The following is a 19386-nucleotide window of genomic DNA, read 5'->3' as shown; positions in this document are numbered from 1 at the left end:
AATGAGGGGAGATCTCATTGAGACGTATAAGATGATGAATGGGATGGATAGGATAGAGGTGGAGAGACTCTTCCCGCTCAAAAAAGACAGTAGGACTAGGGGGCACAGCCTCAAGATAAAGGGGGGGGCGGTTTAGAACGGAGTTGAGGAGGAACTTCTTCACTCAAAGGGTGGTGAATATCTGGAATTCTCTGCCCGTTGAAGTGGTGGAGGCTGCCTCGCTAAATATTTTTAAGAAGCGGGTTGATGGGTTTTTGATAAGAGAGGGGATTAAGGGTTATGGGGAGAGGGCGGGAATGTGGAACTGAGCCACGACAGATCAGCCATGATCTTATTGAATGGCGGGGCAGGCTCGAAGGGCCAGATGGCCTACTCCTGCTCCTATTTCTTATGCTCTTATGTTCTTATGTTACCAATGTCCTCTGCCTCCACCCACAGATTTCCCTGTTGGTCCTTAATGGGCTTGACTCTTTCTCCGGTTATCCTCTTTCCATTGGTATGGAATATGTTAGGATTTTCCCTACTTTTACCAGCCAGAGCTTTCTCATATCTCCTCTTTGCTCTCCTGATTGATTTCTTAAACTCCATTCTGCATTTTCTGTACTCCACTAATGTCTCCGTTGACTTACTCCCCTTAGACTTGTTAAAAGCCTCTCTTTTCCTTCTCACTGTATCCTGAATGTCTCTGGTCATCCATGGTTCTCTGAATTTGTTACACCTTCCTGTTACCCTAGAGGGAACATATTGGGCTGGTACCCTCCCCATTTCATCTTTGAACAGCCTCACTGCTCTTCTGTAGATTTCCCCATTAGAAACTCGTTCCAATTTACCTTGGCCAAATCCTGCCTAATTTTGTTAAAATCTACTCTCCCCCAATCCAAAATCTGTGACTTGTTAATTTCTTTGCCCATAACAAATATGAATTGAAACATGTTGTGATCGCTATCACCAAGAAGCTCCTCCACCAACACATCAACCATCTATCTGGCTTCATTCCCGTGAATTAGGTCCAGCACAGTTCCTGCCCTTGTTGGATCCTTAACATATTGACCTAAAAAGTTTTCCTGTATACATTTTAAGAACACTATTCCATCTAAGCCCTTAATATGATGGCTATCTCAATTAATGTTGGGAATGTTGAAATCACCCTCTTTTTACTTTTATATCCTTCTGTAAATTGTGTACATATTTGCTTATCAATTTCCTGCTGACTACCTGTGGGTCGATAATAAACACCTAACAATTTAACTGTCCCTTTTTATTCCTAAACTCTACTCACAAAGCTTCATTTGATGTCCCCTCCAAGATATCATCTCTCCTTACTGTAGTAATTACCTCCTTAACTAATAATACAATGCCTCCTCCTCTTTTACCCCCTCCTCTGTCTCGCCTGAAGATTCTACATCCCAGGGCGTTGAGTTGCCAATCCTGCCCCTCACTCAACCATATGGCTGTTATATCATAATTACACATGTCAATCCTCACCCTTAACTCATCCTTTTATCTTTCACACTCCTGGCATTAAAGTAAAGGCACTCCAGCCTTGCCTCGAAACTTATTACCGCTGTGTTCCTTCTGACCTGATTACGTTTCTTAAGTTATACTGTGTCCCTATTCTGCTAACAGTCTGGGTCCCCTCCTCCTGGCCAAACTAGTTTAAACCCTTCCCAACAGCATTAGCAAACCTGCCAGCAAGGATCTTAGTCCCGTTCCTGTTCAGATGGAGACCGTGCTGCTTGTACAGGTCCCACCTTCCCCAAAAGCAGCCCCAGTGGTCCAGGAATCTAAATCCCTCCCTCCTGCAGCCATGTATCCATCTGTGCTTTTTTTTTATTTCTGTACCCACTACCTTGTGGCACTGGGAGTAATCCAGAGATTACAACAGTAATCCATCAAGTCCCAGTAGCATCCTAGTAAATCTTTCCTGCACTCTTTCTAGTTTAATAATATCCTTTCTATAATAGGGCGACCAGGATTTCACACAGTATTCCAAGTGTGGCCTTACCAATGTCTTGTACAACTTCAACAAGACGTCCCAACTCCTGTATTCAATGTTGTGACCAATGAAACCAAGCATGCCGAATGCCTTCTTCACCACTCTGTCCACCTGTGACTCCACTTTCAAGGAGCTGTGAACCTGTACCCCTAGATCTCTTTGTTCTGTAACTCTCCCCAGCGCCCTACCAAAAACTGATTCAGTCCTGCCCTGGGCCTCTGGTACCTTCCTAGTGAAAAGTCTGACAACACCAGGTTTTAGTCCAACCGATTTATTTGATAGTAAACTCACTAGCTTTCGAGGGGATTCCCTCTTCTTCGGGTGAATGGAGAGTTCTGGCCTCAGACAGAGCATATAAAGCACAGACAGTTCAGAGATTACTGATTAGAACGAGAATCTTTACACCTAACCTGCTGTTCAAGTCTTAAAGTGGCCGACAATGTGAGTGGAAGGAGCACTGATCACAGGTTAAAGAGATGTGTGTTGTCTCCAGACAGTACAGTAAGTGAGGTTTTGCAAACCCAGGCAAGTCACGGGGGTTACAGATAGTGCGACATGAACCCAAGATCCCTGTTGAGACCGTCCTCATGTGTGCGGAACTTGGCTATCAGTCTCTGCTCAGCGACTCTGCGCTGTCGTGTGTCGTGAAGGCCGCCTTGGAGAATGCTTACCCGAAGGTCAGAGGCATTTACTATCAAATAAATCGGTTGGACTAAAACCTGGTGTTGTCAGACTTTTTACTGTGTTTACCCCAGTCCAATGCCGGCATCTCCACATCATGACCTTCCTAGTGGCCAGGGAGGAATTAAAAATTTCAGAACGGTGGCTCAGACTCAAAGGGTTGAATCAGCTTCTGATATGTTCCTTCACTTTGGCATACACTTCCTCCAGACAGGTGTATAAATGTTTGACTGCGGGCCACAAGCAGTTTTGCGAATAACCAATTACTAGGACATTGTTGGAGGATTGTTGTGTCTGGCTGGGGCCTGATTGCTGAGGCATCGATATGTCTGGATTATTGGAGGAACATGGCCATATCCAAATCTACAAAGCTGGGTTACTGAGACTGAATCACAAATATTTTCCCTCTCGACTCTTGGTCGCCTGCACCTGATATCCGCGATTTTCTGGCCAGCTCCATCCTGAAATCCCACCCGAGGGCCACGGTCCGTCCCTTGCCCGCTACGATTCCTGCAGCAGGCGGAATGAGAACATTTGCCCAACAATGTAGTGTTTCTCCAACCCACACATTAACACTTGCAACCCTGAACACCCTGATACTACAGAAATGAGCCTTAGAAATCCAGTCGGGACACTGAGCACGCGACACTTGCCTGTGCCCTGCGATGTGGGATTAGAATTTTAGAATCATAGAACCCTACAGCGCAGAAAGAGGCCCTTCGGCCCATCGAGTCTGCACTGAACACAATCCCACCCAGGCCCCACCCCCATATCCCTACGTATTATACCCACTAATCCCTCTAACCTACACATCCCTGGACACTAAGGGGCAATTTCTTAGCACGGCCAATCAACCTAACCCGCACATCTTTGTGACTGTGGGAGGAAACCGGAGCACCCGGAGGAAACCCACGCAGATACGAGGAGAATGTGCAAACTCCACACAGAGAGTGACCCGAGCCGGGAATCGAACCCAGGACCCTGGAGCTGTGAAGCAGCAGTGCTAACCACTGTGCTACCGTGCTGCCCTGATCTGATGGCAGTGTAGGAATGTAAACCCAGCTTCCCCCCTTCTCTGTAGTATTGATGTCTCATTGAGCTAACCTTCCCCATCCCTCCTGCACCACCAGTTAGCGATCGATGCCTTTGAACCTCTGCCTCTTAACAATCCAGCTTCCCCTGGTGTGGTGTGGTGACATCATTCCGTCACACCAGTGCTTTAAGTATGGTGGAAACATATTGAAAAAGGGTAATAAAAATCAATTAGTCAGCGTGAGACTGTGCCCGACACATTCTGTTGGTGCTTTATTTTGTTCCAGCTGAATGTCGATTGCCAAGGTGCGTGGAATGAACATAATTCTGAGCGCGCTGCTTTATCACAGTGCTGGAGAGCAGATGGCTGAGAGAGGTCTCATCTGTCACTGGTTTCGAAACGTTATTAGCTGTTAACTTCAATGTTGAACTATGTCAGAACATACACGGCCCTCAGGCCTGGATCCTAGGCCGAGCTTACAGTCAGGAGAGCGGTTGTTGTCATGACCACCAGCCTCCTGGGCTAGGAAGGTGGGAGGGGAGGGAAAGAATTAGAGGGAATATCGCACAATTCTCTCAGAGATGAGGGACTTCGGTTGTGCTGAGAGACTAGAAACTGGCGCCATCCTCCTGGGAGTATCAGCCATGGCTCAGGTGGTAGCCCTTTTGCCCTGGAGTCTCTGGGTTTAAGTCCCAATAAGAAGTCTCACAAGACCAGGTTAAAGTCCAACAGGTTTATTTGGCACTAGCTTTCAGAGTCTCAGGCTCCCCAAGCTCCTTAAGTCTCAACTTATGACACACCAACGTCTTACTGAGGGAATATTGCACAGTCCAAGGTGTCATCCTTCACAAGACATTGAAGCAAGACTCTATCCACCTGCCTGAGGGAGCAGAAAGATCCCATGCCATTGTTTCAAAGGAGAGAGGCAGAATTTCCCCTGGCCTCCTACTTATCCCTCATTCAACATCACAAAAACAATTGGTCTGGTCATTATCATATTGCTGTTCGTGGGATCTTTCTACGCGCAAACTGGCTGCTGCGTTTCTTGCATTGTAACAGTGACCACGCCCTCAAAAGTCACTCATTGATTGGAGAACACTCTAAGACATCCTGTAGTCTTGCAAGGAACGTTATAGTTGCCCCTTCCATGGCCCTGAAGTGGGTCTTGAACCAGGAGCTTCTGGCTCAGGGACAAGAGACGCTGCTCACAAGTCCTCCCTTAATCTTCAGAACCAAACATTAATGACCTTGCTGTAGTGACTAACCTGCCGTCTCTGCCAACGTAGCAACCGCAAAAACCCCTGACTGGCTGTGAAGCATGCTGGGATGTGCTAAGTATGTGGAAGACGCTGGGTGGAATTTTATAAAAATAAATTCTAAGTACTAAACGAAATGGGAGACAATCGTAGCAATTCTTTGGGCGAGCTGCCAGTCGCGATCGTATGGCAACTTAATTGAACAAAAGTCCAGATGCGATTCTCGCCAATGTGGAGGAGGGCTTGGGTGGGGTGGGGGAAGGGGGGCAGGGGTGGGGGAGGGTGGTGGTGGGGCTAATCTTGCCGTTGAAACTGGCAACATTGCGCAGTGCCCCGGTCTCCCAGTGTACTGGGAGATCTCCTGCCGCTCTCCCCCCCCCCCCCCAACCCCGGCACACTCCTGGGGGTTGTGGTGTATGCCATCAGTGTGTGTGGTGGGCAGTGCCAGGGTGCAGTTAAAGATGTCTTGCCGCAATTGTATAGAGCCTTGGCGAGACCGCAATTGGAGAAATGTGCACAGTTTTGGTCTCTTTATCTAAGGAGGGATAGAGGGAATTCAACAGAGGTTCGCCAGAATAATTCCTGGGGTGTGAGATTGTCTTCTGAGAGGTTGAGGATACTGGGTCTGTTTTCCCTGAAGAGGGATGACCTTACTTACAGAATACTAAGAAGCCTAGATAGAATAGAAGTGAAGGGGATGTTTCCACTAGGGGGAGAGACTAGGACTCGAGGGTGCAACCTGAGGCTGAAGGGACACTCCTTTAGAACAGAGACGAGGAGGAATTTCTTCAGCCAGAGGGTGATGAATGTGTGGAGTTCTTTGTCACAGAGGGCTGTGCAGACCAGGCCATTGGTCTTCAAGACACAGATAGCTAAGTTCTTGCTCAATAAGGGGATCAGGGGTATGGGGAGAAGGTGGGAGAATGGGGATGAAGATCATATCAGCCATGAGTGAATGGTGGAGGACACTGGGTCAAATGGCCTAATTCTGCACCTATACCATATGGTTTTATGGTATTATGGACCTCATTGAAATTCATACAGAGTGTGACAGGGTAGATGTCGATGCAATGTTTCCCCAGCTAACCAGACGACAGTCTCAGAAGGAGGGGCAGTCATTTCAGACAGAGATGAGGAAGAGTTTCTTCACTCAGAGGGTGGTGAATCTTTGGAATTCTCTACCTCAGGGGCCTGTGGAAGCTCAGTCAGCGAGCACATTCAAAGCAGAAATCAGTAGATCCCGGGATACAGCACGGGATAGTGACGCTGACATTCAAAAATGAAAACTAGCCACAATGATCATGCCAGGGGCGCAGAGGTGCCTGTAATCTGTGGGTTGAGGGACATGCCTGGGCATTGCCTCCTGGCAGTGACCTCAGGGGGCACCAGCATTGGGGGGGGGGGAGGGGGAGGTATTTGCCCTCCTCCACTGGAGTGGTCCCCTTCTGCATGCAGGGAGTGGGGGATATGTTCTTTTTTCTGTTGGGGAAGAGGGTCTCCAATGTCTCTGGGGGGGGGGGAATGTCCAGGGGACAGGACCTGTAAACTTTGGGATTAGGCTCTGAATCCGGGTGTTGCCATCTTATTTAAGCCCCACCCCTCCAGCTGGCTGCGAGATTCCCCCCAACACTTTGAAGTGACACAGAGTACTGTTAAATATGTGAGAAATGGAGTTTAATGCAGACAAGTGTGAGGTATTGCACTTTGGAAGGACAAACCAAGGTAGAACATACAAGGTAAGTGGTAGGACACTGAAGAATGCAGTAGAACAGAGGGATCTGGGAATATAGGCACATAATTCCCCCAAAGTGGCGTCACAGGTGGATAGGGTCGTAAAGAGTGCTTTTGGTACGTTGGCCTTTATAAATCAAAGTATTGAGTATAAGAGTTGGAGTGTTATGGTAAGGTTATATAAGACATTGGTGAGGCCGAATTTAGAGTATTGTGTACAGTTTTGGTCACCTAATTACAGGAAGGATATTAAAAAGATTGAAAGAGTGCAGAGAAGGTTCACAAGGATGTTGCCGGGACTTGAGAAGCTGAGTTACAGAGAGAGATTGAATAGGTTAGGACTTTATTCCCTGGAGCGTAGAAGAATGAGGGGAGATTTGATAGAGGTGTATAAGATTTTGATGGGTATAGATAGAGTGAATGCAAGCAGGATTTTTCCACTGATGCTAGGGGAGAAAAAACCCAGAGGGAATGGGTTAAGGGTGAAAAGTTTAAAGGGAATATTAGGGGGGGATTCTTCACACAGAGAGTGGTGGGAGTGTGGAATGAGCTGCCGGATAAATGCGGGCTCACTTTTAACATTTAAGAAAAACTTGGATGGGTTCATGGATGAGAGGGGTGTGGAGAGATATGGTCCAAGTGCAGGTCAGTGGGACTAGGCAAAAAATGGTTCAGCACAGACAAGAAGGGCCAAAAGGCCTGTTTCTGAGCTGTAATGTTTTATGGTTCTATGGTTCTAAATGCCAGTTGTGAAGCCAGTGAGTTTCACACAGCTTTTCTCACTTTCTCCAACACTCTGGGCAGAATTGTCCCAGAGTTGCCCATCGTACTCTATTCAGAGAGAGAAAGAGGTCCCCAGTTGCCCTTTAAGACACAGATAATCACATTCAGATAGCCAGGGTGCTGTTCAGCAGTATGTAAACAGGTTTTCTTGCATCTTGCTCTTTGTTACTATCAATGATAGTGATGCGGACAGTTAAAACTGAGCTCGGAAACAAAAGTTTAAAGTTGATTTATTAGTCACAAGTCGGCTTACATTAACACTGCAATGAAATTATTGTGAAAATCCCCTAGTCACCACACTCTGGCGCCTGTTCAGGTACACTGAGGGAGAATCCAGCATGGCCAATGCACCTAAACAGCACTGGATAAAACTAAATTACTGCTGAAATCTGAAACCAAAAGAGAAAATGCTGGAAAATCTCGGCAGGTCTGGCAGCACCTGTAAGGCAGAGTTTCGCAGTTGGTCTACATCCTGAGCGCAAGTTGAGAATATGTATTCCATTTTAGTTTCCAGGGTGCGGCGTTTGCTGTAAAGCTGGGGTATGAGGTGGTTGAGGAGTGTGAGAGAGGTGCGACGGCAAAGTCTCTCGACGTAGCATGAGCACCTGTAAGGACAGAAAAGAGCTGACGTTTCGAGTCCAGATGACCCCGCCAGACTTGCTGAGATTTTCCAGTATTTTCTCTTTTAGGTTTCACCTAACCGACACGTCTTCTGGACAAACAAACAGAAATAACCAGTAAATTTACCTTTTCTGACAAAAATGGCACCTAATTAAACCGCTCCCCCCAATCCCCAGCGCCATTCTCATGCATCATCCTATAGTCACTGTCAGCTGGGTGGACATGGCCTCGGAATATCCAAGGTGACACAGTGATTCTTCAACCACTTTGTGTTACGCCCTCCTCCCCATTCTCTCCTTCCGGTTTTGCGCTATGTTTAGACTGGTATAATTTCGGAAAGCCCAGCCCAGTTCCCTGCTAGTCGAAGTCTTTGGCGATTGGAAGGCAGGGTGAATAGGCAAAGACATAACGCCGTTAAATTGGGGGCACAGTTAACACACAAGAGCTGGTCAGTCAGACTCTGATGATGGCGATGGCACTGAGTGACAGGGTAACCATTTGAACAAAGGCTGTCAACAATGGTCAGGATCTCAAATCGATGAAGAGTGCACAAACTGAAGCACGGCTGGTGATGGGGTAAACTCAGAAATTGGACTGACGCTCATTACACTGCACCAAATTTCACCCCTTTAATCACTGTCCCCCACCCCCCCCACCCAAATCCTGAGTGCAAAACTCCCCCAACCAACATTTTTCTACATCTACCCTACACGTTCCCCTGAACATCTTAAAAATTTTTATCAACTCACCCTTTAACTGTCCACATCGCTGGCAGTACAACCTGAGTCTGTACAATCACGCTTTGTTATTCATCCCAGGGGGTCGATTTTTCGATCAAAGAACAAAGTACAGCACAGAAACAGGCCATTCGGCCCTCCAAGCCTGTGCCAGTCATGATGCCCTAACTAAACTAAAAACAAAACCTTTTACTCTTAATCGGACCGTAACCCTTTATTCCTTCCTTATTCATGTACCTATCCAGATGCCTCTGAAATGTGCTTCACCACCTCCTCTGGCAGTGTGTTCCAGGCACCCAGCCCACTCTGTATAAAAAACTCTCCCTGCACTCCTCCTTTAAACTTACCCCCTCTCACCTTGAACTTGTCCCCCCCCCTTGCAATTGATACTTCCACCCTGGGAAAAAGCCTCTGACTATCCACCCTGTGGATGCCTCTCAATTTTAGAATCATAGAAAAACTACAGCACAAATAGACCCTTTGGCCCACAAGTTGCGCCAATCTTATCTCCACCTTCTAGGCTTACCTATAACCGTCAATCCTATTAAATCCCATGTACTCATCCAGAAGTCTCTTAAAAGACCTCAACGAATTTGCCTCCACCACCACCAACGGCAGCCGATTCCACTCACTCACCACCCTCTGAGTGAAAAACTTACCCCTGACATCTCCTCTGTACCTACGCCCCAGCACCTTAAACCTGTGTCCTCTTGTGGCAACCCATTTCAGCCCTGGGAAATAGCCTCTGACTATCCACTCAATCAATATCTCTCATCATCTTATACACCTCTATCAGGTCCCCTCTCATCCTCTATCTCTCTAAGGGGAAAAGATCGAGCTCTCTCACCTATCCTCATAAGGCATGCCACCCAATCCAGGCAACATCCTTGTAAATCTCCTCTGCACCCTTTCAATGGCTTTTGTAGACCTCTATCAGGTCTCCCCTCAGCCTCTCTCTTTCCAGTGAAAACAATCCTAGTTTATTCAACTTTATGTCCTTCCAGAGTTGGGAATGGGTTTGGGAATTGCAAAATCTTGGTTTCTCAACAAATTCAAATTTTCCATATGAAAATTGGCGTAGGTGATTTTACCCGAGGTGGGAAGATGTCTGGGTTAGGAGTGACTCACAGCCTTACACACACATTCTCTGACATTGGGGTTGTCATTGACAGCCCAAGTCTCCCTTCTGTATCTTCAATAGTTTGGCTGGGGGTTAAAAGGCTTCAGAAAGCTCATTTTGTTTGAGAGTTTGTTTGAAGCCTGCTGAAGAGTTGGGAACATTTTGACAGCTGAGTGTTAGATGTTTGATAACTTCAAGTATTATTATTAACCACTGTATTATAAGTTATATGTATTTTTGCATCTGATTGATAATAGGGCTCTGTCCTGATCATTATATTGGTCAGCATTATGTATGTGGCGAATGCATTAGAGTACTTTTTCAATAGAAAAAGTGCAATCATGTATTCAAAACTGAAGTAAATAGTGCTTGGATACTTTAGTGTCATCATCTGAATGATAAATATCTGTTAAATATATAATTAAGGATAATTAAGCATAATTAAGAACCCCACGCACCCTAGACATACTCTCTTCCACCTTCTTCCGTTGGGAAAAAGATACAAAAGTCTGAGGTCATGTACCAACCAACTCAAAAACAATTTCTTTCCTGCTGCCAGACTTGAATGCACCTACCTTGCATTAAGCTGATCTTTCTCTATACCCTAACTATGACTGTGGCACTACATTCTGCACTCTCTTGTTTCCTTCCCAATGAACAGTATGCTTTGTTTGTATAGTGTGCAAGAAACAATACTTTTCACTGTATACAAATACATGTGACAATAAATAATCCAATCAAAATGTAAAGTAGAATGTCTGTAGCTTCCACAGGAAAAAAAAGCCACCTGCTTTAATTGACTAGGAATCTGGTATAGATTAGAAAAAAACTAGCCATCTGTATTTGCAGTTTCAATAGATTCCAATACCTGAAATTGCAAAACTTTGTTTTGATTGCTGAGTCCATTGTGAATGCTTGGCTTTGTTTCAAAAGCCAATTATCTCAACAGAGTAGACTGTTTGATTGTTAGTTTTCAGATATCATTAAAGGATTATCTGTCTCTCTGAGCACTCGCTGCTCCTTTGTCGGGCGAGACCCTTCATCACCTGACAAAGGAGCAGTGCTCCAAAAGCTAGTGATGTTTGCCACCAAATAAATTGTTGGAATTTGACCTGGTGTTGTGAGACTTCTTACTGTATTTTTGAGTGACAGATCTAATAGAGTGTTAGATTTCAAAGACTTCCCATTATATTACATGGCTCCTGAGGACTATACGTGGTGGGAATTGGGTGAGTATCTATGGGCAAGGCATGGTTGGGTGAGCACACTGATTGGGTCGGGAGGAAATATGAAGGGACACGGAAGGGGCAGGAGGGTGGGTGAGGGGACTTAAGAATAATGTTGGAGAGCCCAATGTCCAAGCCAATCAAAATGGGCCTTCTATCCCGCCTGCCTCAGCACCTGAACTCCAAACCTGTCTTGGCTTCAGGAAAACCAAACCTTGTCCATCCACATTGCTAAGAGACAGAAATATGGTGGCTGCGGTGGAGCTGAGGGTTCAGGATTTCAGAAGTTGGAAAGTAGTCCAACACCTGGTTCCTGAGCCCAACACTGATATCCAGCACTCGGTTTCGGTATGACAAACCTACTCTGCACTCCTTCCAAAATATCTTCCAATATATCCTTTCTAGGCATAATGCCCTGAACTGTAACTCCAAGGGTGATCTAACTTTCAAGCATGACTTCTATTCCCCCTTTCATTCCTGTCCTTGAGTTAGAAAGGTCAACATTCCATTCATCATTTGGACTATTCTCTATATCTGTTCATGATACTTTAATGATCCACGTATCTGGGTGACTGTCTGTGTGGTCTGTTCTCCCATGTCTTCCTCCGAGAGCTCTTGTTTCCTCCCACAGTTCTAAGAGGTTAGGTGGGTTGGCCATGGTATGGGGACAGGGCAGAGGGGAGGGCCTGGCTCGGATGCTCTTTCAGAGAGTCAGTATCGACTCGATGGGCTGGATGGCCTCTTTCCGCGCTGCAGGGATTCCAGCCAAGAAGGTTGTTGCTCTCAGCTATGCTTGCCTGGGGAATTTCACAACAATGTTCAGACTAATTTAAGCAGCATGTTTGAAGCACAAGGTGAGATGTTGATGATGATAAATTACACTTCAGGCTCTCTCCCAACACGTCAATATGAATTCACTGTAAACAGCCAACTTACAGAATCACACTCCCTACCACTTGAAGCCTGGGTTTCCGCAAATGATCAGAAAGGCGTAATGTGCCATTGGTCTGGAAATCTCCTGGCTTTCCACATCTGTCTCCGGAATAAGTGCCCCAAGTAGCAGTATCTTCATTCTGATGGAGGTACAGGGTTGCAGGATGGAGCTTGGCCCACCACCCTGGACACAGTGACAGGTTGGGATGAATCCCAATGTGGGTTGATTAAAAGGCCAACCTCAGTTGTCTAAGACTTTGGGCGCGATCTCACTGGCCATTCAGGCCACCCTCCCACTGCAGCGGAGCTGGAGAATTTGGTCTCCGTTCACTGCAGTGGGATGGGAAAATCCTGCCAATGTGATTAACTGAAACACTCTGGTCTTTGTCATTGTTGTTCTGTTAAATATTAGGCCCTCAAAGCATCTCCCCTCGTATCCTCTCGCCCCACCCACCAACTCCCCATGCTCATACATGGTTCTAACCCATATCCCCCACTCACCTCAATGCCTCTTATCGCTCAGATGTCAACTTATTCCTCCTCACCTACTACACTTTGTCCTTACACCCTCCATGTCAACTCATCTAGTACCCACTATGGGCAGACATCAGGAGCCATGTTGAGAGGAAGTAAAATAGATTTCTGAATATTCATTACAAACTTCGCTGTATATAAAAACTCTCATTCATAAAACCCATTCAATACATTTAAATCCCCTCAAGCACTTCATCACTTCTAAAAACAAATTTTAATACTGACAAAGACAGCTAATCCTTTAATAGCCTAGTGATCTGTAAATCAAAATGTGTGATTACAGACCACTCCACCTTCATCAATTGTGAGTACAATAGCTGTGGAAAAGATTTAAGCAGCAATAATGTTATATCACTTAGAGTATGTCAAAAAGCAATTATTGAATACAACTAGCACAGATTCTTTTTTCATCTCACAGACCCAGGCAAGCTGGTTTATTAAAAAAAACTATTTAAATAATTTGACAGCTTGATAGCTCACCAGATCTTACCCACCCTTAATGGGCATTTACACCCATTCTCAAAACTCATCACTCACAGGCTGTGGGTTAAAATCCTTGCATTAGTAGAAATGGGGTCTGTATGAACGCAGCACTGAGTTCACATGGTGCTGCTGAGTTTGTATTTCCATCACGCATCAGTCACATCCCACCCCTGTTCCCCTACTGGCAAAAACAGGACCTGTTGCAAATGGAGATGGGGCTTCTGGATCTGGCTGTCATTTGTAAAGGTTGACCCTGTGTTGTCACACGATGTGAGGCAAAGCATGTTAGAAACTCATACTAAGCTTTGTCTCACCGAGTGTTTCTCAGTTTGACTAGGAGGGGCTGAAGATGCACATTTGTGAAAGACATGATTATTTAGCGCAGCCTAGTGGTATCATCGCTAGATTATTAATCCACAAACTCACCAAATGTTCTGGGAACTCAGTTTCAAATCCCACCACAGCAGATGGTGGAATTTGAATCAAACACATAATATATAGAATTAAGAATTTACTGACGACCTGAAACCATAGTCGATTGTCGGAAAAACCCATCTGGTTCACTAATGTCCTTTAGGGAAGGAAATCTGCCTTCCTTACCCGGTCTGGCCTACATGTGACTCAAGAGTCACAGCAATGTGGTTGACTCTCAACTGCCCTTAGGCAACTAGGGATGGGCAATAAATGCTGGCCAGCCAGTAACACCCATGTACGAACACAAAAAAAGGTTGCAATGGAGCGTAACTATGATACACCTAGTTTCAGCTCTCATTGAACCAGGTAAGTGTCAAACCCAATGAAAGTAAACTGTTCAAACTCGTAAGGGAGTGGGTGACATTGCTCAACACAAGGATGTAATAACTGCAGACTGGAACTCATTAACATAAGTTCAATCAGGCCAACACTTACAGTCAAATTAATCCACAAACAAGTTAATTATACAGTAGGAGATACGCACAAGAAATTGGTAGCACAATGTCAAATTTATTATATAAATAATGAAAGATGACAGGGCTTTAGATTCCATTGCAACAACTTAAGTACAGCTTCTGAGGAAATGTTAAGTGGATAATTAGCACCGCAGTGGCTGTTATTCTATCTCAATGTGGGTGCAGGAACCATAGCTTTTACCTCATCGAATTCTTCAGAATCTTCAGTGAAGATGTCAACACTGAAAGTTAGAGATATTTTGTTGTCAGCATATTTAGTTGGGTTTTCACTTATGGAACCAGCCCTAACCTGGCCAGTGTGCTCGATCATCAATTCTCTTTTACACAACATGCTTGACCTGAATGCCCTCTTCAAACACCCAGTAGTCCCTCCTAGGGCCACAAGGCCCATCCTGATTCAGAAACATCTCATCGTTCCTTCACTGTTACTGGATCAGAATCCTGGAACTCCCTTCCTAACAGCACTGTGGGTGTACCTACACCTCAGGGACTGTAGCGCTTCAAGAAGGCAGCTCACCACCACCATCTCGCGGGCAATTAGGGAGCGGGTAATAAATGCTGGCTTAGGTAGCCGTGCCCACATCTTACGAAAAACGAAATAAAAATAAACTGCAGCCTGACACACCCATTGCAGGACTGGGGAAGTGATGCGAGGGCGGAGTGTGGTACAGGTGGAGAGATGCACACACGGAGTGTTGCGCGGGTGGAGAGATGCGCGGGTGGAGTGATGTGCGGGCGGAGTGTGGTACAGGTGGAGTGTGGTACAGGCGGAGTGATTGCACAGGTGGAGTGTGGTACAGGTGGAGTGTGGTACAGGCGGAGTGATGCACAGGCAGAGTGATGCACAGGTGGAGTGTGGTACAGGTGGAGTGTGGTACAGGCGGAGTGTGGTACAGGCGGAGTGTGGTACAGGCGGAGTGATGCACAGGCAGAGTGATGCACAGGTGGAGTGATGCACAGGTGGACTGTGGTACAGGCGGAGTGATGCACAGGTGGAGTGTGGTACAGGCGGAGTGATGCACAGGCGGAGTGATGCACAGGCAGAGTGATGCACAGGCAGAGTGATGCACAGGCAGAGTGATGCACAGGCAGAGTGATGCACAGGCAGAGTGATGCACAGGCAGAGTGATGCACAGGCGGAGGTGCCATCTTCCTGGTGCCTTGTTAAGCCAGGTTTGATACTATTCCTTCCATCTGACAGCACTGCACAACCACGGGCAGGCTCTTCACCACAAGCGAAACCCACCCGCAAAACCTGCTCAACTTGCTCTGGGTATCACAGATCCACCAAGGAACAGAAACAGCTGCGATAATGTCTTCTCTGCTCATTGTGTCCTATCAAGGCAAGAGGGCAGAAACTCAAGTGTAACCTCAGGGGCTTATTATGCTTACTGGCAATTCTGAGTTATCCAGCTGTAATATTTTAAACCAAATTACAGGTTAATCCAAATGGTTTGCTTAATCAGCTCTCTGCCAACTCTAGGTAACACCAATAGAGGAGCCATACTCTATGCAGGAACCCAATTACATTTGAAGCACCATAGACTAGCAGGGCAGATACACGCGGTTAATGGGGGGAGAATCTGGGTGGGATTGTCTGTGTAGGCTTGATGGGCTGAATGGCCTCTTCCTGCACTGTAGGATTCTATGATTCTCAGCATCCTTTAGGAAGTATCTGGATGATGAGTACGCAGCACGCCACAAGCTTGCTTCCTGATCCACTCAGAGACTGGGAGATTGGTTCTTGTTTCAGTATCGGCCTTTTCTGTTGTCTTTTTGGCTTCATTCGCAGTTCGGCTTTGGGCCCCTCCCAACTAAATTTAAAAATATTCAAAATTAAATATTCCCTCAGGCTGTTTACGTCCCACTTTCCCCTTGTCTCTCTTCAATGTAAACAGAAGCTTGGTGATAAAATCATACAATCCCTACAGTGCAGAAAGAGGCCATTTGGCCCATCCACATCTGCACCAACTACTATCCCATCCAGGCCCTATCCCCATAACCTTATTTACCCTAGCTAGTCCCTCCTAACACTGTGGGGCAATTTTAGCATGGCTAATCCACCTTTCCCGCACATCTTTGGACTGTGGGAGAAAAACCAGAGGAAACTCACACCGACACAGGGAGAATGCGCAAACTCCAGACAGACAGTGACCCGAGCCGGGAATCAAACCCAGATCCCTGGCGCTGTGAGGCAACAGTGCTAACCGCTGTGCCACCCTGCTGCCCATACTCTTATACCTGAAGACATCGTATTGCACAACCATTGTTTTGAACTATCATGATAATTAAATAAAACCCAGTGGGTGTAATTGTTTTCCTGTTCTCTGAGTCTCTGTGCCGCAGTCCCCCATGCCTGAAGTCGTCTCCTTTAAGAAACAATTCTAAAATCCTTTCCTTCTTATTTTACAAATCAGCAGAACAACAAACATAGTGAGGATAATAACCTGATGGAAGAAATGCTTCTAATTGTCACATTGACACAAACAGGATGAAGGCTGGGGCTTTGCACTGTGCGCATCCACTGCAATAGCCTTCACACTGAAGTGTAGTGACCAACTCTATCCTTGGAGAGCTGCCAAACCCCTGGAGAGATAACCAAGAGATGTACGGAACAGTGGCACAGTGGTCAGCACTGCTCCGTCACAGCGCCAGGGACCCAAGTTCAATTCCCGGCTCGGGTCATTGTCTGTGTGGAGTTTGCACATTCTCCCTGTGTCTGCGTGGGTTTCCACTGGGTGCTCCGGTTTCCTCCAAAGATGTGTGGGTTAGGTGGATTGGCCATGCTAAATTGCCCCTTAGTGTCAGGGGGACTAGCTGGGGTAAACGCATGGGGTTATGGGGATAGGACCTGGGTGAGATAGTGCAGACTCAATGGGCTGAATGGCTTCCTTCTGCACTGTAGAATTCTAATCATAACTAGCCCAGATCCAGGCTTCCAAGAAGCTCAAACCTCCAAAGCGTTTATCGAAATGTACAGAGATTTAAGATACAATTTTTGAGGGCAATTTCAATATTTTGCTGTAAAATGAATTTTTAGAGACCCTAAACCAGATATTAGGGCAGGTTTGCACGCGCCCAGGGGGACAGATGTGGCCTATGAGGTTCTCTGATGTGGCCGCCATGTTGCTGGACTCAGCTGGTGAAGACGTACGTACGTAATCTTGGACAATACTGTGAACCTGATCATCCAATGGCAGACTGGCTTACGCATGGTAAATCCTGCAGGTGCTGGAATCCAAAAGAGAAGCAGAAAATGCTGGAAAATCTCAGCAGGTCTGACAGCACCCGTGGAGAGAGAATACAGCCAACGTTCCGAGACTGGAAAACCCTTCCTCCACGCTGACGGCTTGGTGATGCCGAAGCTGCTGAGATTTTCCAAAACGTTCCGTTTTCGTTTGCACGCAATTCTGGCCGTCGGAGGGCTCTCTGGTGAACCAATCAGCAGCCAATCCAGGGAGTAACCAGTCTGCGACTGGACAAGCCAAAGGCAGCCAGCTTCCTGCAGCTGGAGCTCGGAGGCAAGAGGCAGCCTCCACTGTAATTTACACTGAGGTGGGTGGAAGAGGGGGGGGGGGCGCGGGGAGAAGGCCGGAGGCAGAGGGGGCGGGCAAGGGGAAGGGACTGAACGGAGCTCAGGAGGTCTCAGGCCGGACCTAAGTTGCAGCAAGCCCGAATTGGGCCTTTTGTGACTGGCCTGCGGAGGTCCTGTTTGCTGGGCTGGTGAGGACATTGTGTCCTGGGAGTGTGTAGGGAGCGGGGGGGCATGGATAGAGTGTGCTGGGTGTGAAGCAGTGTGTGTGTGCGTGTGTGTGTGTGTGTGTGTGTGGGGGGGGGAGCTGGGGAGGGGGGGGAGGGCCAGTGTGTCAGAATTAGTTACCTTTTAACACCTAACTTCATTTGAATTACGTTTATTCTCGTTCCAAATCCGTTTCCGAATTGTTCTCATTGGCCATTCGAGTTGGAAAAAACACTGAGTCAAAATCCTGACTGACCGGGTGGGGCTGCGGGACTGAGAGACAAACCCAGTGAGGGGGTGGGGGTGGGTACCCCCACACTCAGGTTTCTCACTCACTCACCCCACCCCCCCACTCACACACACTCCCAACCCCCACCCCCCCACTCACACACACACACACTCCCAACCCCCCACCCCCCCCAACTCACACACACACACACACTCCCAACCCCCCCACCCCCCCACTCTCACACACACTCCCAACCCCCCACCCCCCCAACTCACACACACACACACACTCCCAACCCCCCACCCCCCCACTCTCACACACACACACACACTCCCAACCCCCCACCCCCCCCAACTCACACACACACACACACTCCCAACCCCCCACCCCCCAACTCACACACACACACACACACTCCCAACCCCCCACCCCCCCAACTCACACACACACACACACACTCCCAACCCCCCACCCCCCCAACTCACACACACACACACACACTCCCACCCCCCACCCCCCCCAACTCACACACACACACACACTCCCAACCCCCCACCCCCCCAACTCACACACACACACACACTCCCAAACCCCCACCCCCCCCACTCACACACACACACACACTCCCAACCCCCCACCCCCCAACTCACACACACACACACACACTCCCAACCCCCCACCCCCCAACTCACACACACACACACACACTCCCAACCCCCCACCCCCCAACTCACACACACACACACACACTCCCAACCCCCCACCCCCCCAACTCACACACACACACACACACTCCCAACCCCCACCCCCCCAACTCACACACACACACACACTCCCAACCCCCACCCCCCCACTCACACACACGTTCACACTCCCGACACACACACTGTCCCCACACACACTTCCACATTCCCCCACAACACACACGCACTCACCCACTCACTCACACTCCCCACACACACACTCACTCACACTCCCCACACACACACTCACTCACACTCCCACACACACACTCACTCACACTCCCCAAACACACACACTCACTCACACTCCCCACACACACACCCACTCACACTCCCCAAACACACACACTCACTCACACTCCCCACACACACACTCTCACACACTCCCCACACACACACACCCACTCACACTCCCCAAACACACACACTCACTCACACTCCCCACACACGCACCCACTCACACTCCCCAAACACACACACTCACTCACACTCCCCACACACACACTCACTCACACTCCCCACACACGCACCCACTCACACTCCCCAAACACACACACTCACTCACACTCCCCACACACACACCCACTCACA

At 47.6% G+C, this 19386-nt stretch overlaps 1 protein-coding gene across 1 annotated transcript in view; it reads right to left on the bottom strand.

The window, feature by feature from the left end:
- The window catches only part of LOC145340240 (voltage-gated inwardly rectifying potassium channel KCNH6-like), a gene marked incomplete at its 3' end in the record, with an annotated part of 43291 nt that extends 25474 nt beyond the window's left edge, over window positions 1-17817 (bottom strand). Inside the window, exon 1 of the mRNA XM_080184686.1 lies at window positions 17397-17817. Within this exon, the coding sequence (XP_080040812.1) occupies window positions 17397-17817 (421 nt within the window). The remainder of the gene's footprint in view (window positions 1-17396) is intronic.
- Window positions 17818-19386: the final 1569 nt, after the last annotated feature.

This window comes from Carcharhinus amblyrhynchos, unplaced genomic scaffold (genome assembly GCF_965287045.1).
Source record: "Carcharhinus amblyrhynchos unplaced genomic scaffold, sCarAmb.v2.hapA scaffold_866, whole genome shotgun sequence".
Taxonomy (NCBI): domain Eukaryota; kingdom Metazoa; phylum Chordata; class Chondrichthyes; order Carcharhiniformes; family Carcharhinidae; genus Carcharhinus; species Carcharhinus amblyrhynchos.
Note: the sequence above shows the minus strand (reverse complement) of the source record. Positions and strands in the feature narration are given on the sequence as shown.